The 25814-nt window shown below is 37.2% G+C and overlaps 3 protein-coding genes across 3 annotated transcripts; all 3 read left to right on the top strand.

Moving 5' to 3' along the window:
• Window positions 1–450: 450 nt before the first annotated feature.
• On the top strand, window positions 451–11850 carry MED6 (mediator complex subunit 6). Its single transcript, XM_014059612.2, has 8 exons — window positions 451–561; window positions 4555–4714; window positions 5333–5424; window positions 6577–6659; window positions 7535–7643; window positions 8619–8734; window positions 10346–10373; window positions 10932–11850. Exons 1-8 carry the CDS (start codon window positions 540–542, stop codon window positions 11060–11062), a joined length of 741 nt encoding a protein of 246 aa, XP_013915087.1. The 5' UTR covers window positions 451–539; the 3' UTR covers window positions 11063–11850.
• A 5071-nt stretch (window positions 11851–16921) lies between these two features.
• Window positions 16922–21447, top strand: LOC106543561 (disintegrin and metalloproteinase domain-containing protein 21-like). Its single transcript, XM_014059608.2, has one exon. The coding sequence runs from the start codon at window positions 17177–17179 to the stop codon at window positions 19286–19288; it is 2112 nt and encodes a 703-aa protein (XP_013915083.1). The 5' UTR covers window positions 16922–17176; the 3' UTR covers window positions 19289–21447.
• A 1926-nt stretch (window positions 21448–23373) lies between these two features.
• On the top strand, window positions 23374–25527 carry LOC148049675 (disintegrin and metalloproteinase domain-containing protein 20-like). Its single transcript, XM_087704397.1, has one exon. It carries the CDS (start codon window positions 23374–23376, stop codon window positions 25525–25527), a length of 2154 nt encoding a protein of 717 aa, XP_087560523.1.
• Window positions 25528–25814: the final 287 nt, after the last annotated feature.

Below are 25814 nucleotides of genomic sequence, written 5' to 3'. Positions count from 1 at the left end.
GATCAAAGTCATACTGTGTGTATATCATGATTAGTTACAACAGGAAGACTTCCCCACTTTCAGACACTCTTAAGATTCGTAGCTGTGCTTGGTGGGTAGGGAATGACGGACTTGCTATGCATCTAAGTAGCTGCAGAGGTGAGATGAGGCTTAATTACCAAGATTGCAACAATGTATATACTTGGGTCACTTTATTTTGGAATCTAAGTGCTTATGACCATGCTCTAAGGCCCAGCACTTCCTGAGAACTACAATGAAAATCTTTCATAGCGTCTTGATTTGAAACGCTTTTTTGAATCCAGCCTTGATTACGCTGTGAGCGTTCCTATAGAAACCGTGCCGTATTCTGCTGTTGCTTGGACACATGAAGCAACGAATTGCGCATGCGCAGGCAAACCCTCTCTCCCCCCCCCCCTCGCCAGTCTAGGAAAGCGCCGATTCTCCCCTTTTGATCGGTCTAAGCGCCGTTTCTCTATGGTTTTAAGGAGATCATAGTTTCGCGTCAAGGAGAGAGTGGCAGCGACGCGCGGAAGCTAATCATGGCGGCTGTCGACATAAGAGGTATTGGAAGGGAATAGCGTGGGGTAGTTGTAGCTGCCTGATACTTAGGTATAAACAGGAACTATCCCCACGAAACTGGGAGGACCAGCTTGCTTGCTTGCTTAGTTACTTTTTTATTTTAGTATTTTTCCAAAGCACGTTTTCCGGGGCTATTTATTGTCCGCTTCCATCAGAGGCATGGTGTGTTTCCATGAACCGCGTCGAAAGCCACAAAACGTCAACTTCTCGCTACTATCCAGTGATTGTAGGATATTCGCAGCTTAAATCTATTTAGAAGAACCAGGGTAGTTTCTGGACCGGAAGAACTTCAGATGTTCAGATCCATTCAGATTTTTTTTCTGATTTCAAATTAAATCTCCAGCATTTGGGAGGGGGAAGACACCATAGTAATTAGTCATGCAGTCTGACTAATATTGGTTAGCAAAATTGTACAAAAAAAACTGTTATGCTAGTTTTCTTCTGAACAAATGACATGTTGGCTTGATTTGTTGAGTGCAATGTAGCAATTGTATATACATTTTCTAGTCTGTGGAAATTAGATAAATATTGCACATGAGTCAAAATGAGAAGACCAGACTATATAATACTTCATTATCATTTAAATAAATGTTCATGCTTTGAAGTGTTGGGTTCAGTTTCAGGAGCTACTTGGATGAGTGAGACAGATACACAGCAGAGATATATATATAGTCTTAGAACAGCAACTATTTTAATTTTTAAAGCTTGTTAGATGTTAATGAAACACCTATGTAGAAGTTGTATTGTCATACCATTTATATACTATTAAATTTCTCCTGAGAAATCAATTTGGTTGAAGTTTTTCTAGCATTGCAAAATGTTGTGTAATAGCGAATTAAATAATTGGCTAATTTCTTGGATAAACATCTGTTTTATATTATGTTTAACTTTTATCAAATCAATATGCATGAAACTGATAGGGATAAATTGTTATAACTTTAAAAAATACAGTGTCTAAGCCATTTTTAAACCCAGCTCCAAGTTTTTAATGAAGAAAAATTTATGTATATACTGTATGTGAATCAAGTCACTATAGCTTGTTCATACTATGATTAAAACAAGCCATGTTAGATTAAGTGAAACCAGTTTTTGTAATAATCTGAGAATCAAAACATACTGACAATCCAGGCATCTGTCAAACCTTGACTATAAAAAAGAGAAATTTCTTCCAGTTTTGTAGCAGTGAAAAAGACAAGAAAGTCAGTTGATCAGATCACTCACTATTGACAGCTACCATACAAAAACTATAGTGACAGAAAAGACAGACCTTTAGGTCTGGAAAGAACAAATGAAAACCATATTTTTAATATATTCCAAGATCAAGCTAGAATTAATTTTAAATTATGAGGTTTTTTTTGTAATTTAGTGCAAATCATAAATATTTTTAAGTAGAGTTCAGAAATAATCAAAAGCAATTCTTAAAGAAAAAAAACAGCTGACACTCATTGGTTAATATTAATCTGATCCTGTATTTTTGTTTTAGAATATCAATCTTCTGTTAAGCAGAATGAGGCCCAAACAGACTTGTGGGGGTGGATTCACTCTAGAGCAGTGACAGAAAAGGGATGCCTCTGGGTTCCTACAGGATGCTATTGTTTGATATTGGAAGCCAGCATGCTCACCATGCTAGATCTGGATAGCAGACATAATTATGTAAGGATGATCCCTTAAACATTCATGTCCTGATCCTTGAAGAACTTGAGAGACAATAAATAGTACCTTGAATTGTACCCAGGAACCCAACTACAAGTAGCTCTAAACGTATGACCGGTTGGTTAGTGACCATTCAAAGTTATGATGGACTTACCTAGGGAATACTTATGACATGGATTTGAAGTTTCTGTAGTTCTGCAGTCACATGACTGCATGTTGGAGACTTAGTAGCCAGGTCACATTTAGCCATGATCACATGTTTACAATGCTTTTGCCAAAACCCGCTGTTTATTTTCTGTTTTTGGCAAAACGAGCCTATAGCAAAACATGGGTTCACTTAATGACCATGACCAAAAAAAAAGATTGTAAACCATCACTACGTAAATCATTATAGGCAGATTACCTGAGGAGCCAGTGTGGCCCATGAAAGAGAGATGTGTACAGTTTACTAAAAAAAAAAAAAAAGTCAGTGGAAGTTTCTGTTAAGCCGTCCTATCTTGGATGCTTCTGTAATGTTTATTTTAATTACTTTTTAAGAAGTAATTTACCCCAGTAAAAAAAACCAAACTGTTTTCATAGAAAGGAATGGAGCAGATATATTTACATATGATTGTCTGATGTCTTCCAAGAGCTAGAGAGCAGCACATGTATTATTCATAGACCTATTTATGCTGCATTAAGCATGGCTTCCCAGCCATCTGGGTTTTGCTTTCTAAAAGATTTCTGAAGCAGCATATGCATTTTTTATGCAACCATATATCACATCTTAGGTTGGATTTCAGGTTGATTCAAAGCTTCCTTATCAAGAATCTGCTGTAGAATAATTGCTATGAGAATTCTGGGTTTGTAAGTAATAATAATGCTAAAATATCTCAGATTGAATTAGAATACTTCTGTATTCTTTTTTCCTATACATATTAAAAATATTTTTTTTCACTGAAAAATCTCAGGAGATTGTATTTTTTAAATATTTAAAATGGCCTTACCCTTTCCTTAATCTTTTATATAGCATTTGCCCCGAGATATGTTACACTACTAGACTATAATAATGCAATACCTGAATTTTATCTGCTACATGTAACATTTTTAGGAATATCATGTTATCTGAAGCTTCCAAAAAGCTTGGTGGAATTAAACAACATAAATATGGAAGAGGGAAGGAGACCCAGGGTACATACTGGAATCATAGGCAGGGGGTTGGACTAGAAGAACTCCAAGGTCCTTTCCAACTCTGCTATTGTATTGTATTGTATCTGCAGGCCCATGAGACATAACTTATATAAAGTGCTGCCAGCCACGCTACATTTACTTTGGATCACCCCACTTCTTCCCTTCTTGTGTTCTTTTGTCCCTATAAATCATGCTTTCATACTGCAGCCATCCCCAAGGTCATGTGATCAAAATTCAAAGGATGGGCAACTGACCCATGATAGTTGCACATGATCCCAGTGGTCATGTGATCACTTTTTGCAACATTCTGACAAGGTCAGTGGGGAAAGTAGATTCACTTAAAACCCATGTTAACTTCAGTGATTCACTTAACAACTGGCAAGAAAGGGGCAAAATTCACTTAACAAATGTTTCGCTTAGGAACAGATTTTGGGCTCCATTTTGGTTGTAAGTCAAGGACTAACTATATTCTGAATTCAGTTATAGGAAAAGAAAGAAAATCTATCTAAACAATGGTCAAATTTGTAAACCTTTTATCATATTCACTATTCCTATCATTTTTATAAGCTAAAAATTCCCAGTGTCATATTTTTCTTATATCTTCTTATGGCATCCTGTTGGACATAGAAATCATTGGAGTGAATGATATTCTAAGTATATTACTATAGGTTATGGAGTGGTAGTGTGGCTTTGAATTTGTTTCCTTTGCTCAAAGATTTCTGCTCTGATATTATTTATCAGTTTGATGTATTGTCTTTTTACTGCCATAGAACTCAAGACCTCAAATGCAAATTTCTTAGGAGACCTCCAGTGTTTGTGTCAGATATGCTTAACCTCAGCAAGTTTCTGTTTTGTGTGCCTTGGGATTAAAACAAAAATTTGTAAATGATAGTTTAAATGTTTTACTTTAAATATACAGTATTGTTTAAAGATGCGTCAGTGAGTAGAGAATGGATCTTCATGTTAAAGAGATAATTTATTGTATTATTGTTGGACTGATGTCATTAATATATAAGTTTTTGCACTGGTTATCTCAGGTTGGTTAAACTAAAATAGGTTTTTTTTAAATGCCATTGGTTTTTCTGAATGTGAAACTATGTTTCTCTTTTTTCTCCTTTTACTTCTCTCTTGCTCATTATTTTACTCTTATAGATAATCTGCTAGGAATTTCCTGGGTTGATAGTTCATGGATTCCAATATTAAACAGTGGGAGTGTATTGGACTATTTCTCAGAGCGCAGTAATCCATTCTATGATCGAACATGCAACAATGAAATGGTCAAAATGCAAAGGCTAACCTTGGACCACTTGAAGTAAGTTGATGTAGTATTACAGGCTAAATTTAACATATATTATTCCTTTTTTGCATTGGAAAGGCTGCTTTTTGATGTACCATTTTCACATTAGTAAACAGTTATTCAGAATCTTCCCAGGTCTTTTAGATTTGCTGCTATTATCTTAACTCCTTTCATTTACTTCCTATTAAAGCTGCTAATTTCTTTTTTGTACATTCTGAAACTTCTTAATTGAGTCTTTTCTTTTTTCATTTTTCCAATCATACTTGAGATTTTTGAATTGCATTATGGTTTCTGTTTCCTGATATTAAAGATTAAATTAAATGTATTTAATTTAAATCAATATGCTTTTAAATTATTGTCTTTCACCTATTTATGTGCAGGAGGGAGTGGGGGGAGAAGACCAACAGTTGGTAAATTTATTAAAGCTGTATTAATATAAATCCTCACTCTATCAAGAGCTATTGTGGAGGGGGAGGAAGAAATGACTCACTACGTAATGATTTCTGAATTACCTTTTTTCAAAAAGGGACCATTCTTTTTTCTCTACACTAAGATAGCTTATAGTTTCTAGTGTTTACAGCATCTGCTATTGTTTTGTGTCTCTAAATTTAGCTCTGTCCTTTTATTTTTCAGTCAAATGGTTGGAGTAGAATATATTCTTCTTCATGCACAGGAGCCAATCCTCTTCATTATCCGTAAGCAGCAAAGACAGAACCCAACACAAGGTAAGGCTGTAGACAGCTGTGCTATTTAGAATATAGCATGTAACCTATGACCAGCCTTTCCCAGTCTGCATGTTCTTCAGACAGACCAATTTCAAGATTTTTTTTTTTTTATGTGGCTGGAGAATTTGGGGAGCTGAAATGCAAACATCTGCATGTTGTCTAGATTGTGAAATCTTGCCATTGATACAGATTTTCTTTATGCAGGCATACTACTTCCATATAGAGTGGTGGATTATGTGTCCTATTTCATTTTGCACGGAGCAGTGGCTTCTACAATGGCCTAAATAACTTCTTTCGGTTCTGTGATTCTGTAAATCTAAAGTAACATTGTATGTTATTCTCCAGTGCTCCCATCTTGCCTCACAGCCCTACCTACTTGTTTGTTGGGACAGACTGCATAAATTCTGAGCAAATATATTCCTATTTTTGAGCAAGGAAATTCCTCCTTTTGATTATGTCAATAGAAGAAGAAATATAACCAGAAACAATTCTATCCATTCTGATAATTTGTATTGTTATGTTTTCTTCTTAAATCTTGCTTAAAATAATTGGTTTGGGTTTTTTTTTTTAAAAAAAAACTGGGGCTCTGTAAAAGATTTTCATTACCTCCTACCATCTAACCCAATTTGAAATAATAGTATTTGCTGTGAAGGACATGTGGATAGTATTGGAAGCTGTCTTTGAGGCTAACTTTATCTTTTTGCAACAATAAAGGAATGCCCTCTTGTGGTAAAATGCAATATGGGTAACAAAATGAGCTTTGTCTCCAAGCTGTTCCTCTTTTGGGTATCTTATTATGGTACAGATTTTTATCTGTTGTTATTATAGTTAAGATTTTATCTGGCCATGTTTGTTCAATCTTACTGCATTTTAAATCTCTATCACTGTTACTTTTGAAGTGTAAGGCCAATTATTTCTTCATCTGATTAGTGGAAGCAGAATTTGGAGAATTTATATATTACTGTTTCATTACACTGAAGTAGTTTTAAATACATGCCCATAAAAGTAAATCTACTGAGGATGTAGGCTTTAAATAGTCTTGTAATCTAGCTATATTTCAACTTCTTTACTGTTTTATGAAATAAATTCAGCAATTGCATCTATTATATATCTAGAATGGATTGGTTGACTAATGCTATGCTTCTTTTAAAGTTGTACCATTGGCTGATTATTACATTATTGCTGGAGTAATTTATCAGGCACCTGACTTGGGGTCAGTTGTAAACTCAAGAGTGGTAAGTTTCTATGACACTTATTTTATTAGAATAAAAAAAATGCCCACAAAAATGTGGTTTGGTTTCTGGTTCTTTGTTTTAATTTAAACTTCCCCTTTTTTCTGGGGGAAAAGTCTATAAAATTGTAAGCAAAGGGAGAAAAATGAAAAGATTTTACAAGGTTGACTTTTCCCACAGGCACTGGGTCACTAGGTCAGTGTGAAGTTGGAGCATGAGTATTATATGGTTGGATGGATATGAGATTGTGGACCAGACCCCAGGCTCCTTTGTCTTTAACTTTATTACTACAGTGAATCACCTAAAGTTGTGTTTTACACAATGGCTAGCCATATAAATCTTTTAAAAATATGAATAAGTAATCAGATTGCATTTATTTCATTGATCCTTCCAGAGACGGTTTCTGGAGACTGCACGTTATATGAAATCAGAGCCATAATGAATGCATACACCTATTTGTCTGACAACATTTCCCCCACTTTTTTTGGTATCCTTTTTCCTCTTTTTCTTTAGATGTTGCAGGGGCAGTAAGATAGGTCTAGTCAGAGGTCGGCACTCACCTTTTGTACTGTACTGGGGCTTTAAAACTAGGTCAGACTATATAAAATTAGTCTGAGGGCAGATTATCACTCTTTCTTTACCTCCTGTCTGTTATTTCCTCTTTACTGAAGGGAAGTTTAGCAGATTGCTCTCTTTGCTCCTTTTAGCCCAATTTCCATCCTGATTTGTAATGACATAATTGGAAATAGTATCGAAACAAAGTTTAGAACATTGAGTTATGTGTGAAAAATATATGTTGTGAATCAGTCCATTTGGCTGGCTGAAGTACTGTACAAAGAGAGAAATCACACATTTTCTTACAAATTTATATTGTCCAGCTCACTGCAGTACATGGAATCCAGTCAGCTTTTGAGGAAGCTATGTCTTATTGTCGCTATCACCCTTCCAAAGGTTATTGGTGGCATTTCAAAGATCAAGAGGAACGAGGTAAGATATTTGAGGCTCCGGATTTCAAAATTTATCCTTCTCTTTTCCATAGGAATTATGCGATTGGTCTTGGTCTGTATACTTCAGTGAAATTCAATTAATGTTGCTGTCACTTTATATTTGTAAAATAATAGAATACAGAATGAGTAAAGTATTCCAGGAAATGTTGTGATGTTCCTCACTGTATTTTTCCCATTTGATTGCAGGTTCTGGTTTTTTTGCATTGTATTTGCCTACTGTGTTGCTCCAAAAATAAGACAGGATCTTATTTTCTTTTGACCCCTGAAATAAGCACTTGACTTTATTTTTGGGGAGGTCCTACTATTTTTGAGGTGCAGGAGGCAGCGAGCGTGGTCACCTCACAGCTGCAATATTTTTGGGGAAGGCTTATTTTGGGGGGAGGAATTATAGCGCATGCGCTCAAAAGCCGGATTGGGTTTATTATTCGAGGAGATTTTATTTTCAGGGAAACAGGGTAGATCACCAAGCAAAACTGTCAGTACATGGAAGAGGGGAGATTTCTTTTGGCTGGGTTGTCACAGAGCCTAGTTAGGTCTCTCTTAAGGTCACCCGGTTGGTTTCTATGCTTAAGGTTGGTTTAGAATCTGGATCTCCCTGCTACTAATCCAGTATTTTAATTACTAAATGATTCTTAATTCTTACTCCAGAAATATCATATATCAGTATAATATTTCTGTATAAGGAGCCAGGTTCTTCCATTAGTAATTACTGTTTTAAAATGTATTCTCAGTTACCCAGGGCTGGCAGAATTATCTTCTACCATCTATTTTTTTTTTCCTGTAGCAATACAAATTGATCAAAGTCATACCTATTTTACCTGAATTGCAGAATACCAAAAACATCCATCTGAGTTTCATTTCTCAGTAACTAGAATTAATTTCCCCTTATGCTTATAAATTATGGTATCAAAAAGTTGATACGCTTCCATTATGATCTCCATAACTTTATTTTCAGATAAAGCCAAACCAAAAACAAAGAAGAAGGAGGAGCCAAGCTCTATTTTCCAGAGGCAACGTGTAGATGCATTACTTCTAGATCTGAGAAAAAAATTTCCCCCCAAATTTGTGCAGGTAACAGTCAAGTAGTAAATTACAGTTTGCTACAATGAGATACTTTGTCAAAACTATTGAAGACCTGCTCTGAACTGGACTCTGGCTTTTCAGGTCATTTGAGTTTGACTGATGTGGTAATTTAGCATGAAAAGGGTTTGAGACTGTTGTTCCCAAAGAACTGGATGGGATCTTCAGGCTGTGGAGAAGAGATAACCTGTAGGGGACCAAAAAAGAACCCCAACATTCTTGGATTCAGTGGTTCTGAAGAATTTTCATCCTGTCTCCAATCTAAAAAGAGAAGGTTTTTGAAAAAAAAAATCCACTTTGCAACTCTGAAGGGACCTTAAAGAAATTATTACCTGGATCCTTTTCAGTTGAGCTTGAAACCAGGATGTGGTACTGAGATAACATTGTTCACATTCATAAATGACCAAATAGATGAAGAGCATAGCAGAAAAATATTTCATAGAATTTTAGAGTTGAAAGGAATCTTAAAAGTGATATAACCGCCTATCCAATTTAGATCTTGTCAGATGCTCTAGGGGAATTTGTACTGAGCAGGAAATTAGATGAACCCTAAGGTTCTTTCCAATTCTATAATAATGAGAAACATTTTTTTGCTTTGCCATCCATCCCAGATTGTAATATTTTGAGTAGGCTTCCAGCAAGGAGAACTCATCACTTAATGTAATAGTCTGTTCCACTGGCTGCTAGCTTGTATAATTAGAAAGTTTTGCCTTACATTTATCTTAAACTGACTTCATTGTAATTTAACTCATTAGTTCTGGCCCTGCTTCTTAGGCAATAGAAATTAAATCCATTTTCTAACTGACAACCATTTGTGTGACTTGCTATGTTAATCCTGAATCCGGTTATACTAGATAGATTACAACCAACATTTCTTATTCTCCATTTGGGCAATGTTCAGTAAGAGAATGCAGTCTTATATCTACATCAAAAATATGTGCATTTTTGAGTTTGAGTTTGTTTATTATTTATAGGCCGCCCTTTTCCCTGAGGGGACTCAGGGCGGCTTACAATTTGTGGGGAGGGGAATACAAGACAAGACATGAGACAATACATAAGTAAAAAAGAACACAACATTCATTCATCATTTGGGTGGGGGCGGATTAGAATCTTTATCCCCAGGCCTGACGGGATAGCCAGGTCTTGAGGGCTGTGCGGAAGGTCTGGACGGTGGTGAGGGTGCGAATCTCCACGGGGAGGTCGTGCCAAAGGGTCGGAGCTACTACTGAAAAGGCTCTCCTCCGCGTAGTTGCCAGTCGACACTGACTGGCAGATGGAACTCGGAGGAGGCCTAATCTGTGTGATCTAATAGGTCGTAGGGAGGTAATTGGCAGGAGGTGGTCTCTCAAGTACTCAGATCCACTACCATGGAGGGCTTTATGGGTGGTAAGTAGCACCTTGAAGCGCACCCGGAGATCAACAGGTAGCCAGCACAGCTCGCGGAGGATAGGTGTTATGTGGGCGAACCGCGGTGCGCCCACAATCACTCGCGCGGCCGCATTCTGGACTAGCTGAAGTCGCCGGATGCTCTTCAAGGGCAGCCCCATGTAGAGCACGTTGCAGTATTTTGACTATTGACTTGGTTTTTCTCTTCGTTCACAGCAAAAATCTGGAGAAAAGCCAGTCCCAGGTAAGAATTCGGTTAGTGTTTTTAAATGAGACCAAATTCAGAAAATGTACATGATTAGATTTAATGCTTCTGAGAAGATAGTTTTGTCCCAGTTGGTCATTATTCATATCATTTTATGCATATGGATTTTCTGTAACTTGGATCCTAAAGAATTCCAAGCCTTCAATCTTTTTTTCCCCTTATGCTGTCCAAAGAGCAGGAATTTATGATTTTTCTCACAGGGAAAGAAAATCTGCATGTATCAATTTAGCAGTCTTGGTATTCTGGCAATTTTGAATAGCAATTCTGGTTTTAGGTTAAGGGAAGGCCACTTGAAAATGGGGGGGGGGGAGAGAGAATTAAAAGCTCTTTAATTAGCTGTCATTTCTGCATTGCTCTGCTAAATGAAACTGTTTACTTTCAGATATAGGGTAATGGAATTGAGTTTGTTCCTTGGGCTTACTGGTAAAAATCAAGGTGATTCAATGAAGCTATAGCATTAGGAAATATCTCATGGTAGTGATAATGAGACATGTAAGTCTATTAGAATTAGACTTAATGTGGTTTATTTTTTCCCAGTGGATCAGATTAAGAAAGAATCAGAGCCAGCACCTGAAGCTATAAAACAAGAGGAGAAGGAAGCTGCAAAGACCACACAACAGAGTACAACTACTAAAGGGCCACCAGAGAAACGAATGAGATTACAATGACAGAAGGGAACATGGCATTCATAACTAGTGAGGACTTGGTGAAGAAACAGAGGTAAATAAGTTAGCTATTTAAAAATGGGACAGTAAACTGTGATATTTCCAAAATTCCAAAATTTGATTCTTCCTCCCATGTTAGAAACTTACAGCAACTTTCAGGATGGAATGACCTATTTCAGTTTTTGAGACTGAATTGTTCTTTGTGAATCTTTTGAACATTTTTTAGCCTTTATTTTCAATTGTAATCTCATACTTTTTATTAATGTCTTGCTGGAGTCTGAAACATCTTAATTTTTTCATAAATAGAGTGTGTTGTTCTGTCAGGTGTTTTCCAAATAAATTGATTACAGCAGTTCAGAGAGAGTTCTTTTTCTGAATTTTCACTTTCTCGCCAAGGTTAAATTCAAATTGAGATAGAAGATTATTTTTAAAAAAATCTTCTTTCCCACTACTTGGGTTATCGTATTGATCATTGGTGATTTTTCCCTTTTCAGGGGAAATTATTCTTTGAACAGCTTATGCATGGGAAAAAATGCCCACGATTTTGATACTTGCCTAAATATTGAAGTACAATAGCCAGTAAATAAGAGCATTGTAATATTTCATAGGCTTAGCTTCTCTCAATTACTGTAATTTTTTTTAAAATACAGGATGAGGTTTTATATGTACAGAATATTATGTGGTAGCTATTTTCTGGTAGTTTCAATACACTAGCTAGAAACATCTTACTCAACTCCCTGCAGAGAAAAATCCTGTAAGGTAATTGTCAATAAAATAATTTTGTAATCTTTGGTTTTTGTAAATATTTATTTGTTTTAAAGAAAGACCGGAGACAGAATATTTTTAAAGGATTTTTAGTCTTTCTCCTTGGTTTTCTACAGTACATAGTTTGTTTTTCCTTTTTTTTAAATTCTAAAAATGTTTTGTCCATTTGTACTTCTTTCCAGTCTACTTTTATATTATTCCACTGAAAAATAAAACATTTTAAATACCGTTTACAAATTCACAGACATCTCATTTTGCTTCTCAATAGGCAAACTTTACTAATGTGGTATTTTCAAGTGTGCTGGATTAGCGTTAGCATGACTCTTAACCTTTCTGGATGAATATTTTATAAAGTATTAATGCAAGTTATTTGGAAGATCATAGATTGTAGAAAACTATTCTATTACTATATTCTTATCAATCCCTCCCTTTGAATTATGAAGAACTAATCATACTGAATAGGAACCCGGTGGCTCAGTGGCTAAGACACTGAGCTTGTCGATCAGAAAGGTCGGCAGTTTGGCGGTTTGAATCCCTAGTGCCGCATAATGGAGTGAGCTCCCGATACTTGCCCCAGCTTCTGCCAACCAAAAGTCTTTTCAGGGGTTGAAGAAGACCTCGTTTTGAAATTCATCTTTCAAACGGACAGTAAAATTATGTCTTCCTCTTAATCATCTTCAACAATTATTATTCTATCTTAAGCTAAGTTAAAAAGAGGTTCTTTCTAGCAACAGCCTGCTATACCTTTTTGAAGACCCATGCCATTTTGGGGATTTCTTTTTGTCTCAAAGAACAAGGAAGAAGGTTGCTAAGGCAAGCCTAATAAGGAAGTGCGCTGAGAAAACAAACAAACAAACAAAAAAAGCTGACAGAAAGATAAAGATTGAAAGCTGTGATTTTAGTTTACTATTGTAGTAACCGGTAACTTGATTTTCCTAGCTGTGGGTGGCTAAAATCTTCTGATTCTGACAAAAGAGGAAGCCAAGATGGTGGGGCAAGGTATTAGAGATATATTTGAAAGGTCTCTAAATAAAATACGCCAATTTGTTGACTAGTTGTTCTCTGATGACAAAAAATCCTCTCAAAGTACTCCGGAGATGCAAACATGTGGAGAATGTTACTAAACTGCCGGGCTACTTCACAAGTAGCTGAAAATGCAGAGGAGTTTATCGCAGTTTTGGAAGAACCGGACATTAACTTTCACTTCCACCCTTACTATTATGATCCAAACGTAAACCTCTCAACACAACTGAAAGAAGAACGTCAAGAAAAAAGACAACTTTGGGACTTTTTCTTTGAGGACATTATCAAGGCTGAGGATCTTGTGATAAAAAGAAAAGCCTACAAAATGGATTTGAGAGTACCTGTATTAGGAGAAAGTTAAAGAAAATGATGTACCAGTTTAAAGAAAAATTCTGTAAAAAAAGGATATTTATAAAAGAAAAAAAATTATATAAAGGTAGTTGGGAGGGAGTGCAAAGCTTGTATGTTAAGTCAAAAAGATATATTAGAAAATTTTGATTTTAAAAAAAGTTTTTTTAAAAAAAGTTTAGTACTTTGAAAGAAAAAAGGGGTGGAAAAAAAGAGTCCCCCCATTTTTTTTCAGTAAAGCCAAAGAATTAGAAAGAATACAATAAATTTGGTAAATAAAAATGGTGACAATTTACCAGGATTACTAGGTGCAAATAGAAATACACATTATTTCCATAGTAAGGAAGATAAAGCAGGAAAGGTTAAATTGGCTACTTTATTTAAAGAGAAAAATATGTTCTTGTTTGGATATCACTTTTGGAATTTGTGCTTGTGAAGAAAAAAATGAAACTTGGTTTTGTTGATTAGAAAGATTTGGTGTTCTAGGAATGGCTAGTTATATATTAATGCGTAAGAGCAAAAAGTTGAGGTTGGAATGTATTTATCTTGTACTATGCCAGGAAGAGTTGGAAATCAATGCCCCCTTTCCTTTCTTTTTCTCTTCCCCCTTGTATATCTCTCTCTCACCCACATACACACACACACCTGTTCCCTGCTTTCTTTTCCTCCTTTAATTTCCTTTTTCTTTTTTTCTTTGTATTTTATATAATAAAATTAAAATGATACATGTTAAAAAATGAATACAATATTTGTAATGAAGATAATACTTAATTCAGTGTGTCAGGAAAAAAACTGTGATTCTCTAGATGCTAAGACTGGATTCAGGAAAAGGCTTAAATAGCAAAAAAAATACACGCAGGCATGTAGTGGAAAATGAAGAATTTGATACTCTGACAATTCAGGACACTGCCCTTTGTTGTCACTGTTTAAGTTGTTGGTGTTAGCCTCTTTTTCAATTCCCTCAACAGTAGGGATGTGCAGCATTTTGCTATTCATGAACGGAACACTCTGGAGAAGTCTATAATATTATTTTCCCTCTCTGGATCATGCTTAATCTCCTCTAGCCCATGCCATTCAGCAGTTGAGTGGTTTACAAAGGTAAATTCCCTGAACTGAAAGTAATTGCAGGAGGTTGACCAAACAGCTGAGGATTTTTTTTCTAGAAATTGCTAAATCAGTGCAGTTGGTCAGAGCATAGAACTTCCAAAAGTTTGGGTTTAGGTATTATCAATATGCTGATGATATCCAGCTGTATGTTTTGACCTTAGCCTGACCAGGTACTAACCCAGTGTGTGGAGGTTGGATGGGGAAGACAAGCTTAAACTCATTCCTGACAAGAGTAAGTGGCTGTGTTTGTTTGGGTCCCTGGATCCAGAGATATCCTATTGTTGACCCTGAGTGGCATTGCCCTTCCCCATTTGAAATTTGTGTGCAAAATAGGAACCTTTACAAAAGTACATCTACTGTACCAATTGCATGCTTTCCTGGTATCTCCAGATAATCAATCACACTCTGCTCATTTCATGGTTGCATAATGTGAAGAATTCTACATGGGGCTATCTTTGAAGACCATATGTTTATCTACAGCTGGTTAGGAAACCGTGGTAACAGGCAGGGATAAGAGGCACTATATTGTGTACATGTGACTCCAGTTCTGGATACAAATCATGATGCAAGTTATCACCTTTAAAATCATTACAGCTTAGTTACAAAGCAGTACCAACCTTACATGTTCCAGGGATCAACACAAACCTAGGGATCAGACAAACCACATCATCTAGAAATGAAAGGTAATCATGAGTTCAACTTCTCCCATAGCCATGAAAGCTGGCTGAGTGACTTTGGGCCAGTCCCTCTGTCTTAAGCCCAACTCACATCACAGGGGAAAATAGGAGGAGGAAGATGTGTTGGACATACATGTTCACTGCTTCGAGTTATTTGTAAAGTATTATGACAGGATACAAAGAAATAATAAATAAATAAATTCTCCAATCCCTTTTTTTTAAAGTAAGATAATGAGGAGGTATAGGGAAAAAAAAGATGCAATTCATTCCAAGGTGAGATACTGATGCCTTTAGGGTACGAGGTGTGATAATACTGCATATTTAGCATACTATTCATATACTGTCTTTCAGGATATAAAGTCTCACAATAGTGTATGTGGACATTATAAACAATATATAAGAATAAAATATTCAAATATATAACAAATGCATCTAAAATAAATGGAGTTAAGAATTGTTTAAATAGAATAAATGCCATGCAAATTGGATTTTTTAAAAAATCGTCAATTCATTCTTTTAAAAAAATAACACAAACCTCAGAAAAAGGGTGTGAATTTCGCATAAGTGCTCTTACCTTGAAATATTCCTCCCTTAGCCTATCTTCAGAGTTAAGGACATTGCATTGTTCTATCACTTAAATTACTGGGCGCAGTAATTTAAGACACCTCACCAGTGAAGTGAGGGCTAAAATAGGATAGGGCTGTAATCCCCAAACCTATTTGGGGGGTTCCTTGTGTGCTTTCTGATCACAACTATTGAAAATGGAGGTAAGAAACAGAAAATGCAGAATCAGTCCTAAAATAGACTTTGTTAAAAAAATTTAAATGCCCAATTTTTTTTTGTCCAAATCCTTGGAAGAAACAGAATATTCTGCTCTGATTACATATGTTGTATCTTATTTTACCTGATTGTTCTTCTGTTCCAATTATGTTCAGAACAATATCTTTCTGACTAAAGGTTTCCCACCTCTATAAGAGCAGAGGGCTAGAGAACTCAATTGACTCAAGAATATTCTTGACCTTCGAAATATATCAATAGAGTGCAGTGGTGGTTCCAGAACCCGTTGCAACCGGTATGCTGCAACGGGGGTCAAGCGTCCACCACGTGTAAGTGTGCAGCACACAAACAGTGCATGCATGCGTACTTACCTCCTGCGATGGTCCAGATGCTCAGCGGAGCATTGCGCAGGCGCAGTACGCTCAGTGTGTGTGCGTGACAGCCCCGGTCGGCTCAAATACAGGTAAGGAGGGTGGATGGGCCCTCCAGAAGATGGTACCGGCACGCCCGTACTGGGGCGTACCGGTCTTATCCCACCACTGATAGAGTGCTTTGTACCTAAGGATATTTGTCACATGCCTGACAATCAGGATGGAAAATAAGGGCCTTGCTCTCATCAATTATCTGAATGTATCAGGACCCAACACAATTCTCAGTTAGAGAATTCAGGAGGTAAAGTTTTTCACCATTATAAACCCCAAAGGAGTAAGAAGCCTCAGTCATCAAAGGTTGATCTTAACTGTTTGGAAATGGTGGAATCTTCTGGATATTGTTGAAAGCTCCAGAGATACAGAAAGACTACTTAAGCCCAGACAAAGCTACATGGATATTGCTCAGCATTCTATCTGCTGAACTAGCCAGTAGATAGTTAAGCTTACTTCTTGTTAAGTATAGTTAAGTTTGCTTTCCTTGCCTTTAATCAGTAAGATAATAATCATAATTTATCTTTGCTCTTGAATTTAGTTTTCCAGGATGTATCTAAATAGAATACATGGATGTATCCAATGGGATGGCCAGTGGAATAAAGATACCTGAGGATAAAGAGGCTTCTTAAAAGCAAAGTATTGTCCCCATCCCCTTAGTGTTGAGAATGAAACTTTGCTTCTGTTTCAATGACTTGGGACTAGGGTGGTCTGGAATGGCAAAATAGCCTACCTGATGGAATAGATCAATCCTATTGGACTCTGCCTGCCAACTAGAGGGAGGGGCTTTCCTGAAAGTTCTGGAATGCCCTCCAAGAAGATACAGGAAAAAGCCGTTTGCTACACAGCCAAAGGGAACTCCATGGCTGCCTTCCTCCCGCTACAGTGGTGGCGGTGGAGTTTTATTTTTATCCTCTGCCTTCCGCCTTGCTGCTTCCATCACTGTCACTCTCCAACGTGAGACAAGCCCTCCCCTCCCTTGGCCCCTGAAGGGAGAAATGGGGTTGGGTAATGCCAAGAGAGTATTTTTCTGTCTTGTTCTTGTCTCTGGGATATTCTGGAGTCAGCCCATTTGTCATGTACCACCTCAGGGGTTTCCCTTCATTTCTTACGAAGTTATTATCCCAAGAAGGATGGCACCCCGACGAGGCCGGGAACCGCAAGACCTTACTTATTTAATGGAGATAGAAGGGAAAGGCCATGTGGTACACCTCAGGCAGAAGAGGAATTTCGTTCCTAAACACTTCCCCGTTTTTACCTACAATGAGGATGGAGACATTGAGGTAGACTACCCTTTCATCAAGAATGACTGCTTTTACTATGGCTTTGTACATGATGAGCCTTCATCTCTAGTCACCCTCAGCAGTTGCTCAGGAGGACTCAGAGGCTTTCTACAAGTAGGCAACAAGCTCTATGAAATCGAACCTCTGCACACGTCTACTTTTCAGCACGTGGTCTACAGACTGGAAGAGAAGGGGAATGATATCCCAATGAGGTGTGGAGTAATGAAAGAAGACAAAAATCACCAGGAGGCCATGATCCAGAACAGAGAGAATATTGTAAGCAAAAGTGCTTTGAGAGGACTATGGCAAACATACCCCAGGTACATGAAGATAGCGATTGTAGTAGAACATGAACGATATGTCCAATTTGGTAAAAATGAAACTGTCACTGCTAGGCAAGTCCTGGATGTTGTTCACCTTGCAGATTCGCTGTACAAGCCTCTTGGGATTCATCTGGTGGTTGTTGGATTAGAAATATGGTCACAAAAGAACCTCATTGCAATAGCCAAAAGCATAGACGAATTGCTTGACACGTTCAATACATGGAGGAAAACGATACTTGTCCAGCATCTAAGACATGATGTTGGCCATTTATTTGTATATAAGCATTTTGGGATTAAGTTTGGATTATCGTTTGTTGGATCGGTGTGTGATCCGAACTGGGCATCTGCTGTTGAGGCATTTATTACTTCTAGTTTGTTTTCTTTCACAATAACTTTTGCTCATCAACTGGGTCATAACCTTGGTATGCAGCATGATGAGAAATCATGCACCTGTAAACAGCATTCTTGTATTATGGCTCCCTTCCAAAGCAACACAAGTAAATTCAGCAACTGCAGTTATACCAGTTATTCTAAGCTAGTGGATACTAGTAGAAAACAATGTCTGTTAATTCCGCCAGAACACGAGAAATTGTATGATCTCAAAAATTGTGGCAACCAGGTGGTAGAGAGTGGAGAACAGTGTGACTGTGGTTCAAAGTTCCATTGTGAATCAGATGCATGTTGCCAGTCTAACTGTATGTTGCGTTCAGGAGCCACTTGTGCTTTCGGAAAATGCTGTGCTGACTGTCAGCTTCTTCCAGCCGGAACAGTTTGTAGAGAAAGGACTAACATGTGCGATCTTCCTGAATACTGCACCGGAATTTCAGAGTGGTGTCCTGAAGATGTTTATGTACAGGATGGAGCTCCATGCTCTGATGGAGGCTATTGCTATCATGGAGAATGCTCTTCTCACAGTCAGCAATGCAAAGTTATCTTTGGCAAGGAAGCCTTGGCTGCCCCACTGGAGTGCTTCAAAGCAATAAATTCTCGAGGGGATCGTTTTGGCAATTGTGGCATTATTCCTGGTAATATGTATAAGAAGTGTCGGAGCAATAATGTCTTGTGTGGCAGACTCCAGTGTGTAAACATTGGTGAAGTGCCTGATTTGAATGAGCAGACTGCCATCATTCAAACTTCTCTTAGCCACCAATTTTGCTGGGGTACAGATTCTCCAAGTGGAATTGGTGTAGCGGATATTGGAGCAGTGAAAGATGGCACACCGTGTGGCCTCGGCATGATATGCATTAATAGTGATTGCATCAAGGTCTCCCTCCTGAACTATGATTGTAATCAAACCAAGTGCCACGCCAGAGGAATATGCAACTCTCATAAACATTGTCATTGTAACTCTGGTTGGGCTCCTCCATACTGTCTAAAGAAAGGCAGTGGTGGCAGCATTGATAGTGGTCCTCCTCCACCCAGCAGTGCCAGTGAAAGAAGGACTAAAGGCATTGTAATAGTTCTTTCTGCTGCTGCTCTTCTAGCTGGGTTTGGCATCTTATAACGACCTGAATGTCAGATGACAGACTTCGATAACTCCGATTCCGACACGAGGACAAGTGTCCAGCCTGATATTACAAACTCTTAGGAGGTTAGGAGGATATAACAAAAATCCTTTGTGCATTGTGCCGCAAATAATGCATTCTGTTTCTTGCAATTTGTCCTCTAAAGGTAGTTTTCCAATTTTTATCGCTGTAGCTTTCTAGGCTTATGAAAAGCCTTATGACACTCTGAATGTTATATTGGGTGGGCTAAACATTTAGATAATTATTGGGGAATATCCACAAGAACTCTGTTGCAGTTCATTCCCCTCCTTATTGAAATGGGTGGTGGTTGCAGACTATGTGGATGTAATCCAGGCTATTAGGAAAACCCATCACTTAAAAATACAGAAAAAAAAAATCAAACTTTATCCACTACTTTAAATGGCTCTTCCTATAAAAATTGCTGCATGGAGGGAAGAACTGAAGTTTCTTGTTGTTAAAGCTGAACCCGCTTGGTACTTAACAAATTGGTATCATAATATTTCTGATTCAAATACTTTTGAAAGTATTTTTTGAAAGTATGGGCAGCGTATAAAAATTGGATTGGAAGTGGACAATGATAGAGCTGCTTAGAGAAGTAAAATGGGTACCTAGACAGATCAGGTTCACAATGACATCTTCAGTTGATTTATCTGAATGGCCTATTATGATGAGATGCATCTTTACATGTGCACACTTTAAATGCCATTTTGAAAAGGCAAAAGTGCAGCTGGGGCTGATCGTATATGTACTGTGAATGGGAAAAGGACCAGATGATTAAGTAGCAAAGTCAAAGGTCCCATTTTGCTTAGGAGGAACATTGCTCTAAACTCTACAGTAAGAGCAGTACCATTGGGCTTGTAGTGTTTGACATTTCTCTAGAAAAGAATACCTCAAAATTTCACATCCAGGAACATTTTGCTCAAGAGCTGCACTTGTATCATTAATTACAGAGATTTGCAAAGGTGTTGAACACGAGATCAAATACTGCACAGAATCATAGTATATAAATAATCTACCACAGACCACGTTAACCTGTGACAATATATTTCTTCTAGTGGGTTTTTATATATTTAATACAAGATTTGAGGTAGTGGTGAAATTGTTTGGTGCTCGTACCAACACTCCCATTGACTTCAGTGATATATAATCATGTGTAACTGTATTGGGAAATGCAGCATCTGCTTGCAGCTTAATTGTTACCCTGCTATTCTGTAGTGACTCCAGTGTATTAACATCGATTCAGAAACGGTTTAGTAAGCATGAGAATAAACACATTATTGTAAAATTGTGATGACAAAAATTGTAGTTTGTTCAGATTTTTTTCTGTAGTTTTTGCAGGAAACACAAGTGCAAACCAGCAGAGTTTTATATGCAATAGCAGCAATGCTCCTTCAGCAATCAAACATCTGGAATGAATACATTATTTCTGGAATTGGGTAATATAATATTGCTGTCATTATTTACGAAAACTCAACTTAAATTTTAACCATTCTGTATCATTTATAGTCTGCCTTGCCCACTATTTTATCTTTGAATTTCTTTTCATAATTCGTACGCGACAACTGCATTTGTTATCATTTGAGATTCCTGTAAGAATTAATTTGTATTTCTGAACAGTAACACTTCTTCAAAACAGACTCAGTTTACCATATATCTTTAAAAGAGGGATCTCACCCGGTTATCGTATATTACTTATCACATTGTATAATACAGTAACTACTTTCAAATGTGCTTTGTTATTGTATAACCATGAGAATTATTACTTTTGGGGATTATTTCAAATTATTTAATAAATTATTTTATACTTATTCAGCTGCTGTACTCTTTAGATTTTTATTCTTCAGTAGTGATTTAATTAAAAAGCTATGTGGTTTTTTTCTCAGTGTAACATGTTATTCAAAGATTATTGAATCAGAGGTTTTGCTATGAATGTATCTTAACCTCCTGGACCATGCAGCATCTATCCATAAGCAACATTTTGTTAATTTTCTGTTAATTTGAAAATAGTACCCAAAGTACAAACCATTGTACATGATTTGTATGTCTGGTGCTTTATTGGTACAGTGTTCTTCAGTCTAATGAATATCCCTTTTATGTGGATAATGCATTGATTTAAAACTGAGTGTTCAAGAATAGAAAATGGGTTTAGTATTCTAATTACATTGTATTCGGTATTCATTCAATTTTTCATAAAATTTCACTATTTTTAATTATGTGTTTGATGGAAGTTTTATTTCATCCTAAATTCTTTGCCAATGAATAAACATTCTCAATAGTTCTTTGTAATAGAGGAAGCAGAAAAAACTGTTTTTCAAAAATCAGAAATCTTCTGAAATACTTTCAGTATTACACCTAAATACTGAAAATTGGCATTATTATTCAGATTGCAAATAACTAAACCATAGGTAATTTTATTGTGGCCCAGTATGCGCCCAAGGGGATGCGGTGGCTCAGTGCCTAAGACGCTGAGCTTGTCGGTCAGAAAGGTTGGCAGTTCTCTAGTGCTGCCTAACGGAGTGACCTACCGTTACTTGTTCCAGCTTCTGCCAACCTAGCAGTTTGAAAGCACGTAAAAAATGCAAGTAGAAAAATAGGAACCACTTTTGGTGGGAAGGTAACAGCATTCCATGCACCTTCCGCGTTTAGTCATGCCGGCCACATGACTACCGAGATGTCTTCTGACAGCGCTGGCTCTTCAGCTTTGAAACGGAGATGAGCACTGGCCCCTAGAGTCGTGAACAACTAGCACATAAGTGTGAGGGGAACCTTTACCTTTATAGGAGATTCATAGTCACAATACTAAACCAATGCTTGCAGGGTAACTAATTCCCTTGGTTTCATGGACTTAAGGAAGGTAATAATTTTCTTGTCACAGGACTGCTTGAATTCATTAGATCAGAATGTTTAATAGTACTTTTCTTAGGATCAAATGGAAATAAGTAAGAAAGCTATATCCCAGGATGGGAGGAGGAAGCTTTACTTTTCTCCTCATTCAATGTGTTGCCAGATTTTTGAGGAATGACTCCAGATTGTGAAATTCTCTTCCATGCTTTACTATTGGGCACTTTGTAGGTGTGGGTGGCAAATTTTGAGAGTCCTTTCCAAGGCAAAGGCAGATGTGTGCATGTATGCATGTATATTTTTATGAATGTATTTGTATGTATATGTACATATATTTTATTATTAATATGATACAACTACATGATATACACTATATACAAGTAGAAAGACAAATTTCCATCGAGGTTGCAAGTTGGAATTCTAATTTAGAGACAGGAGGACAGTTTTTATTGGTGTTATTAAACAAGTAGAATGATAATCCTTGTCATTTCATTCAGCAATTTATTCAGAGATTATAATCTATGAATAACACCATATACCAATAGGAACCTGTCAGCAGCTGTAAAAATCAAAATGGCTTCTTCTAGGTAATGTGAAACTTCTTTTAAAGAGGAGGACAACATGAACAAGAAAAATAATTCAGGTCTGTGCTTTACCTTCCTCAAGATATAGGATTGGTTTAATGGAATATTCATTTGATCATATTTTGATTCATATCTTTATTAATCCACAGAATCTGTGTCAAAATAAGGCCACCTATTTTTTTTCTTATTTTTGATGCTTTCTGAACTCATGCCTACATTACTGAGTCATGATGAAATGTCTTAATTTAATTTTTTAAAATTATTTCTTTCTTTACTAAATTTATTTCCCAACCATCTTGTTTCGAAGTAACTTGATATGGAAAAGTGTACCATAAATAAGATATGATTTATCTGTTCAGCAAAATACTTGGGGATGGAGGGAAGAGAACCCTCTTCCTGCCAGTCTGTTCCATTCTTCATCATCCAAGCTCCACCCACATTCCAAAGGAAGCTACGTAACTGTTGCTATATACAGAATCCTCTTCATCATCTTATTTACATCTGAGATTCTTTCCAGCTTCTCACTACTCTGTCATCTACTTTAAGAGAGCTTCCTTCTGGAAATGAAATATGAGAAGGTGTGCTTTCCATATTTCCTTTTGCCACGAAAAAAGACCATCCATCTTCTGTGGCTCTTGATGTTCCTCAGTAATCTCCTAACTGTGACTACCAGACAAATACTTCCTCAGGGCTATATTTACGCTTCTTATGAGGTGACCATCCCACAGTTATTCACTGTAAAAGCTGGACAACAGGAACAACAGAATGTCACTTGTCTCCTTCAGTTTGAGGGAAAGAAAATCATCATGCACCTCACACAAAAGAAGAATTTTGTTCCTAAGCATTTGCCTATCTTCACCTATAGTAAGGATGGGGATCTGCAGCTGGACTATCCATTCTTCAGGGATGATTGCTACTACCATGGTTTTGTGCAGGACAGACCCTTCTCTCTGGTCACTCTCAGTTTTTGCTCAGGAGGTCTCAAAGGCATACTGCAGTTAGAAAATAAGACATATGAAATTGAACCAGTACAGGGTTCTCCTACCTTTCAGCATGTGATATTTCGTTTAGAAGAAAAAGAGACTGCTATCCAAATGAGATGTGGCCTAACCCAGGAAGAGCAAAAACATCAAGAGACCATGTTCCAAGACATAGAGAATGTAGTTTCCAAAACTGCATCCAAAGGAGACTGGTGGCTTCGCACTCGATATGTAGAAATTGCTTTTGTGATTGAACATGAACGTTATTTAATGTTTGGCAGAAATGAAACTGTTACTGCTTTGCAAGTTCTTGACATTATTCATATTGCCAATTCTTTTTATGAACCTCTTTCTGTTCGGTTATCTGTAGCTGGACTGGAAATCTGGTCACAAAAGAACTTCATGACGATTTCTCCTGCCATAGATATCACTCTTCAGGATTTCACTGACTGGAGGAGAGACTTCTTGGTTAATCATCTAAAAAGTGATGTTGGTCACTTATTTGCATATAAGTCTTTTGAATTTTCACTTGGGTCAGCTTATGTAGGAACAATTTGTGATGAAAGGATGGGATCTGCTGTTATCTCATATAAGACTACCAGTTTGTCCATTATCAGTAGCATATTTGCCCATGAATTAGGGCATAATCTTGGCATGCAGCATGATGAACAGTACTGTAGTTGTGGTAACGCTTACTGCATTATGGCTCCAGTTCATAAAGTGACTGATAAATTTAGCAATTGTAGTTATAATGACTATTTTCTCACAATGAATACTCCATGCTTGTTAAGTCCTCCAGACCCTGGTAGAATCTTTAAAATCGAATCATGTGGCAATAAAGTAGTAGATAAGGAAGAGCAATGTGACTGTGGTTCAGAAGCTCAATGCAAGCTGGATCCATGTTGTCAGTCTAATTGTACATTTCGGTCTGGTGTCAGTTGTGCTTTTGGTGAGTGCTGCGCTAAGTGTCAATACCTTAAGTCTGGAACTATTTGCAGAAAGAAGACTAACTATTGTGATCTTCCTGAATACTGCAATGGGACTTTTGAGTGGTGTCCAGAAGATGTTTACATGCAGGACGGTGCCCTATGTAGTAAAGATGCGTACTGTTATCATGGAAGCTGCATATCTGAAGATACGCAGTGCAAAATGATTTTTGGCTTCAGTGCAAAAACTGCTACAGATCTTTGCTTTAGAGAAATGAATGCTAAAGGCGATCGCTTTGGCAATTGTGGCCTTAAACATGGCATTTACCACAAATGTCAAACTAAGAATACTCTGTGTGGCCGAATCCAGTGTGAAAATGTCCAAATCTTACCTTCTTTGGAGGAACACAGCACCATAATTCAAGTCCCTCTTGGTGATAAGCAGTGCTGGAGTACAGGCTACCACAGTGGAATGAAGACAGCCGATATTGGAGCAGTGACAGATGGAAGTCCTTGTGGCAAAGACAAGATGTGCATTAACAGAAAATGCGTGAGCATGTCTCACTTGAATTATGACTGTAACTTCACCAAGTGCCATAATCGGGGAGTGTGCAACAGTCACAAACATTGTCATTGTGATTATGGCTGGGGTCCTCCAGATTGCCTGAAGAAAGGGCATGGTGGTAGCATTGATAGTGGGCCTCCTCAACCACGCAAACGTTTAACCACTATTGCAAAAGCTGGGATTATTGGAGGGATTATATATGTCTTTTCTTCTGCTTTTGTTTTGGTTAGCGTAGGGATATATTTTAGATACGGATTTATTCACTTATTTAGAAGGCTTAGAAGAACTGAGCCATCAACTACAGAAGCGAGTGCACAGTAAATCACAGAAATGAAGTATATCAAATATGTTCAGAAGGGTTAATGGATATTATTATATAAAATTTATTTGAGCCTCTGGAATTTTGGTATTAATTTATCTTGCTGAAAAATATTGAACTTAATTTCAGGCAGTGTCATTTGTAAAAGTTCTGTTTTGGTGCCTGGGAACCAACTCTCTGGTAAAAGCTGAAAACATTTCATTGGGAATTTACTACACTAATTAATTACCAAAGAAGAAGAAGAAAATAATAATATAGCATTGCCTTTTCAAAATTCTAGCCGAAACAT

This window comes from Thamnophis sirtalis, unplaced genomic scaffold, assembly GCF_051295495.1.
Source record: "Thamnophis sirtalis isolate CommonGarterSnake01/CBP01778 unplaced genomic scaffold, rThaSir2_p1.2 scaffold_1, whole genome shotgun sequence".
NCBI classification, from domain to species: Eukaryota; Metazoa; Chordata; class Lepidosauria; order Squamata; family Natricidae; genus Thamnophis; species Thamnophis sirtalis.
Note: the sequence above shows the minus strand (reverse complement) of the source record. Positions and strands in the feature narration are given on the sequence as shown.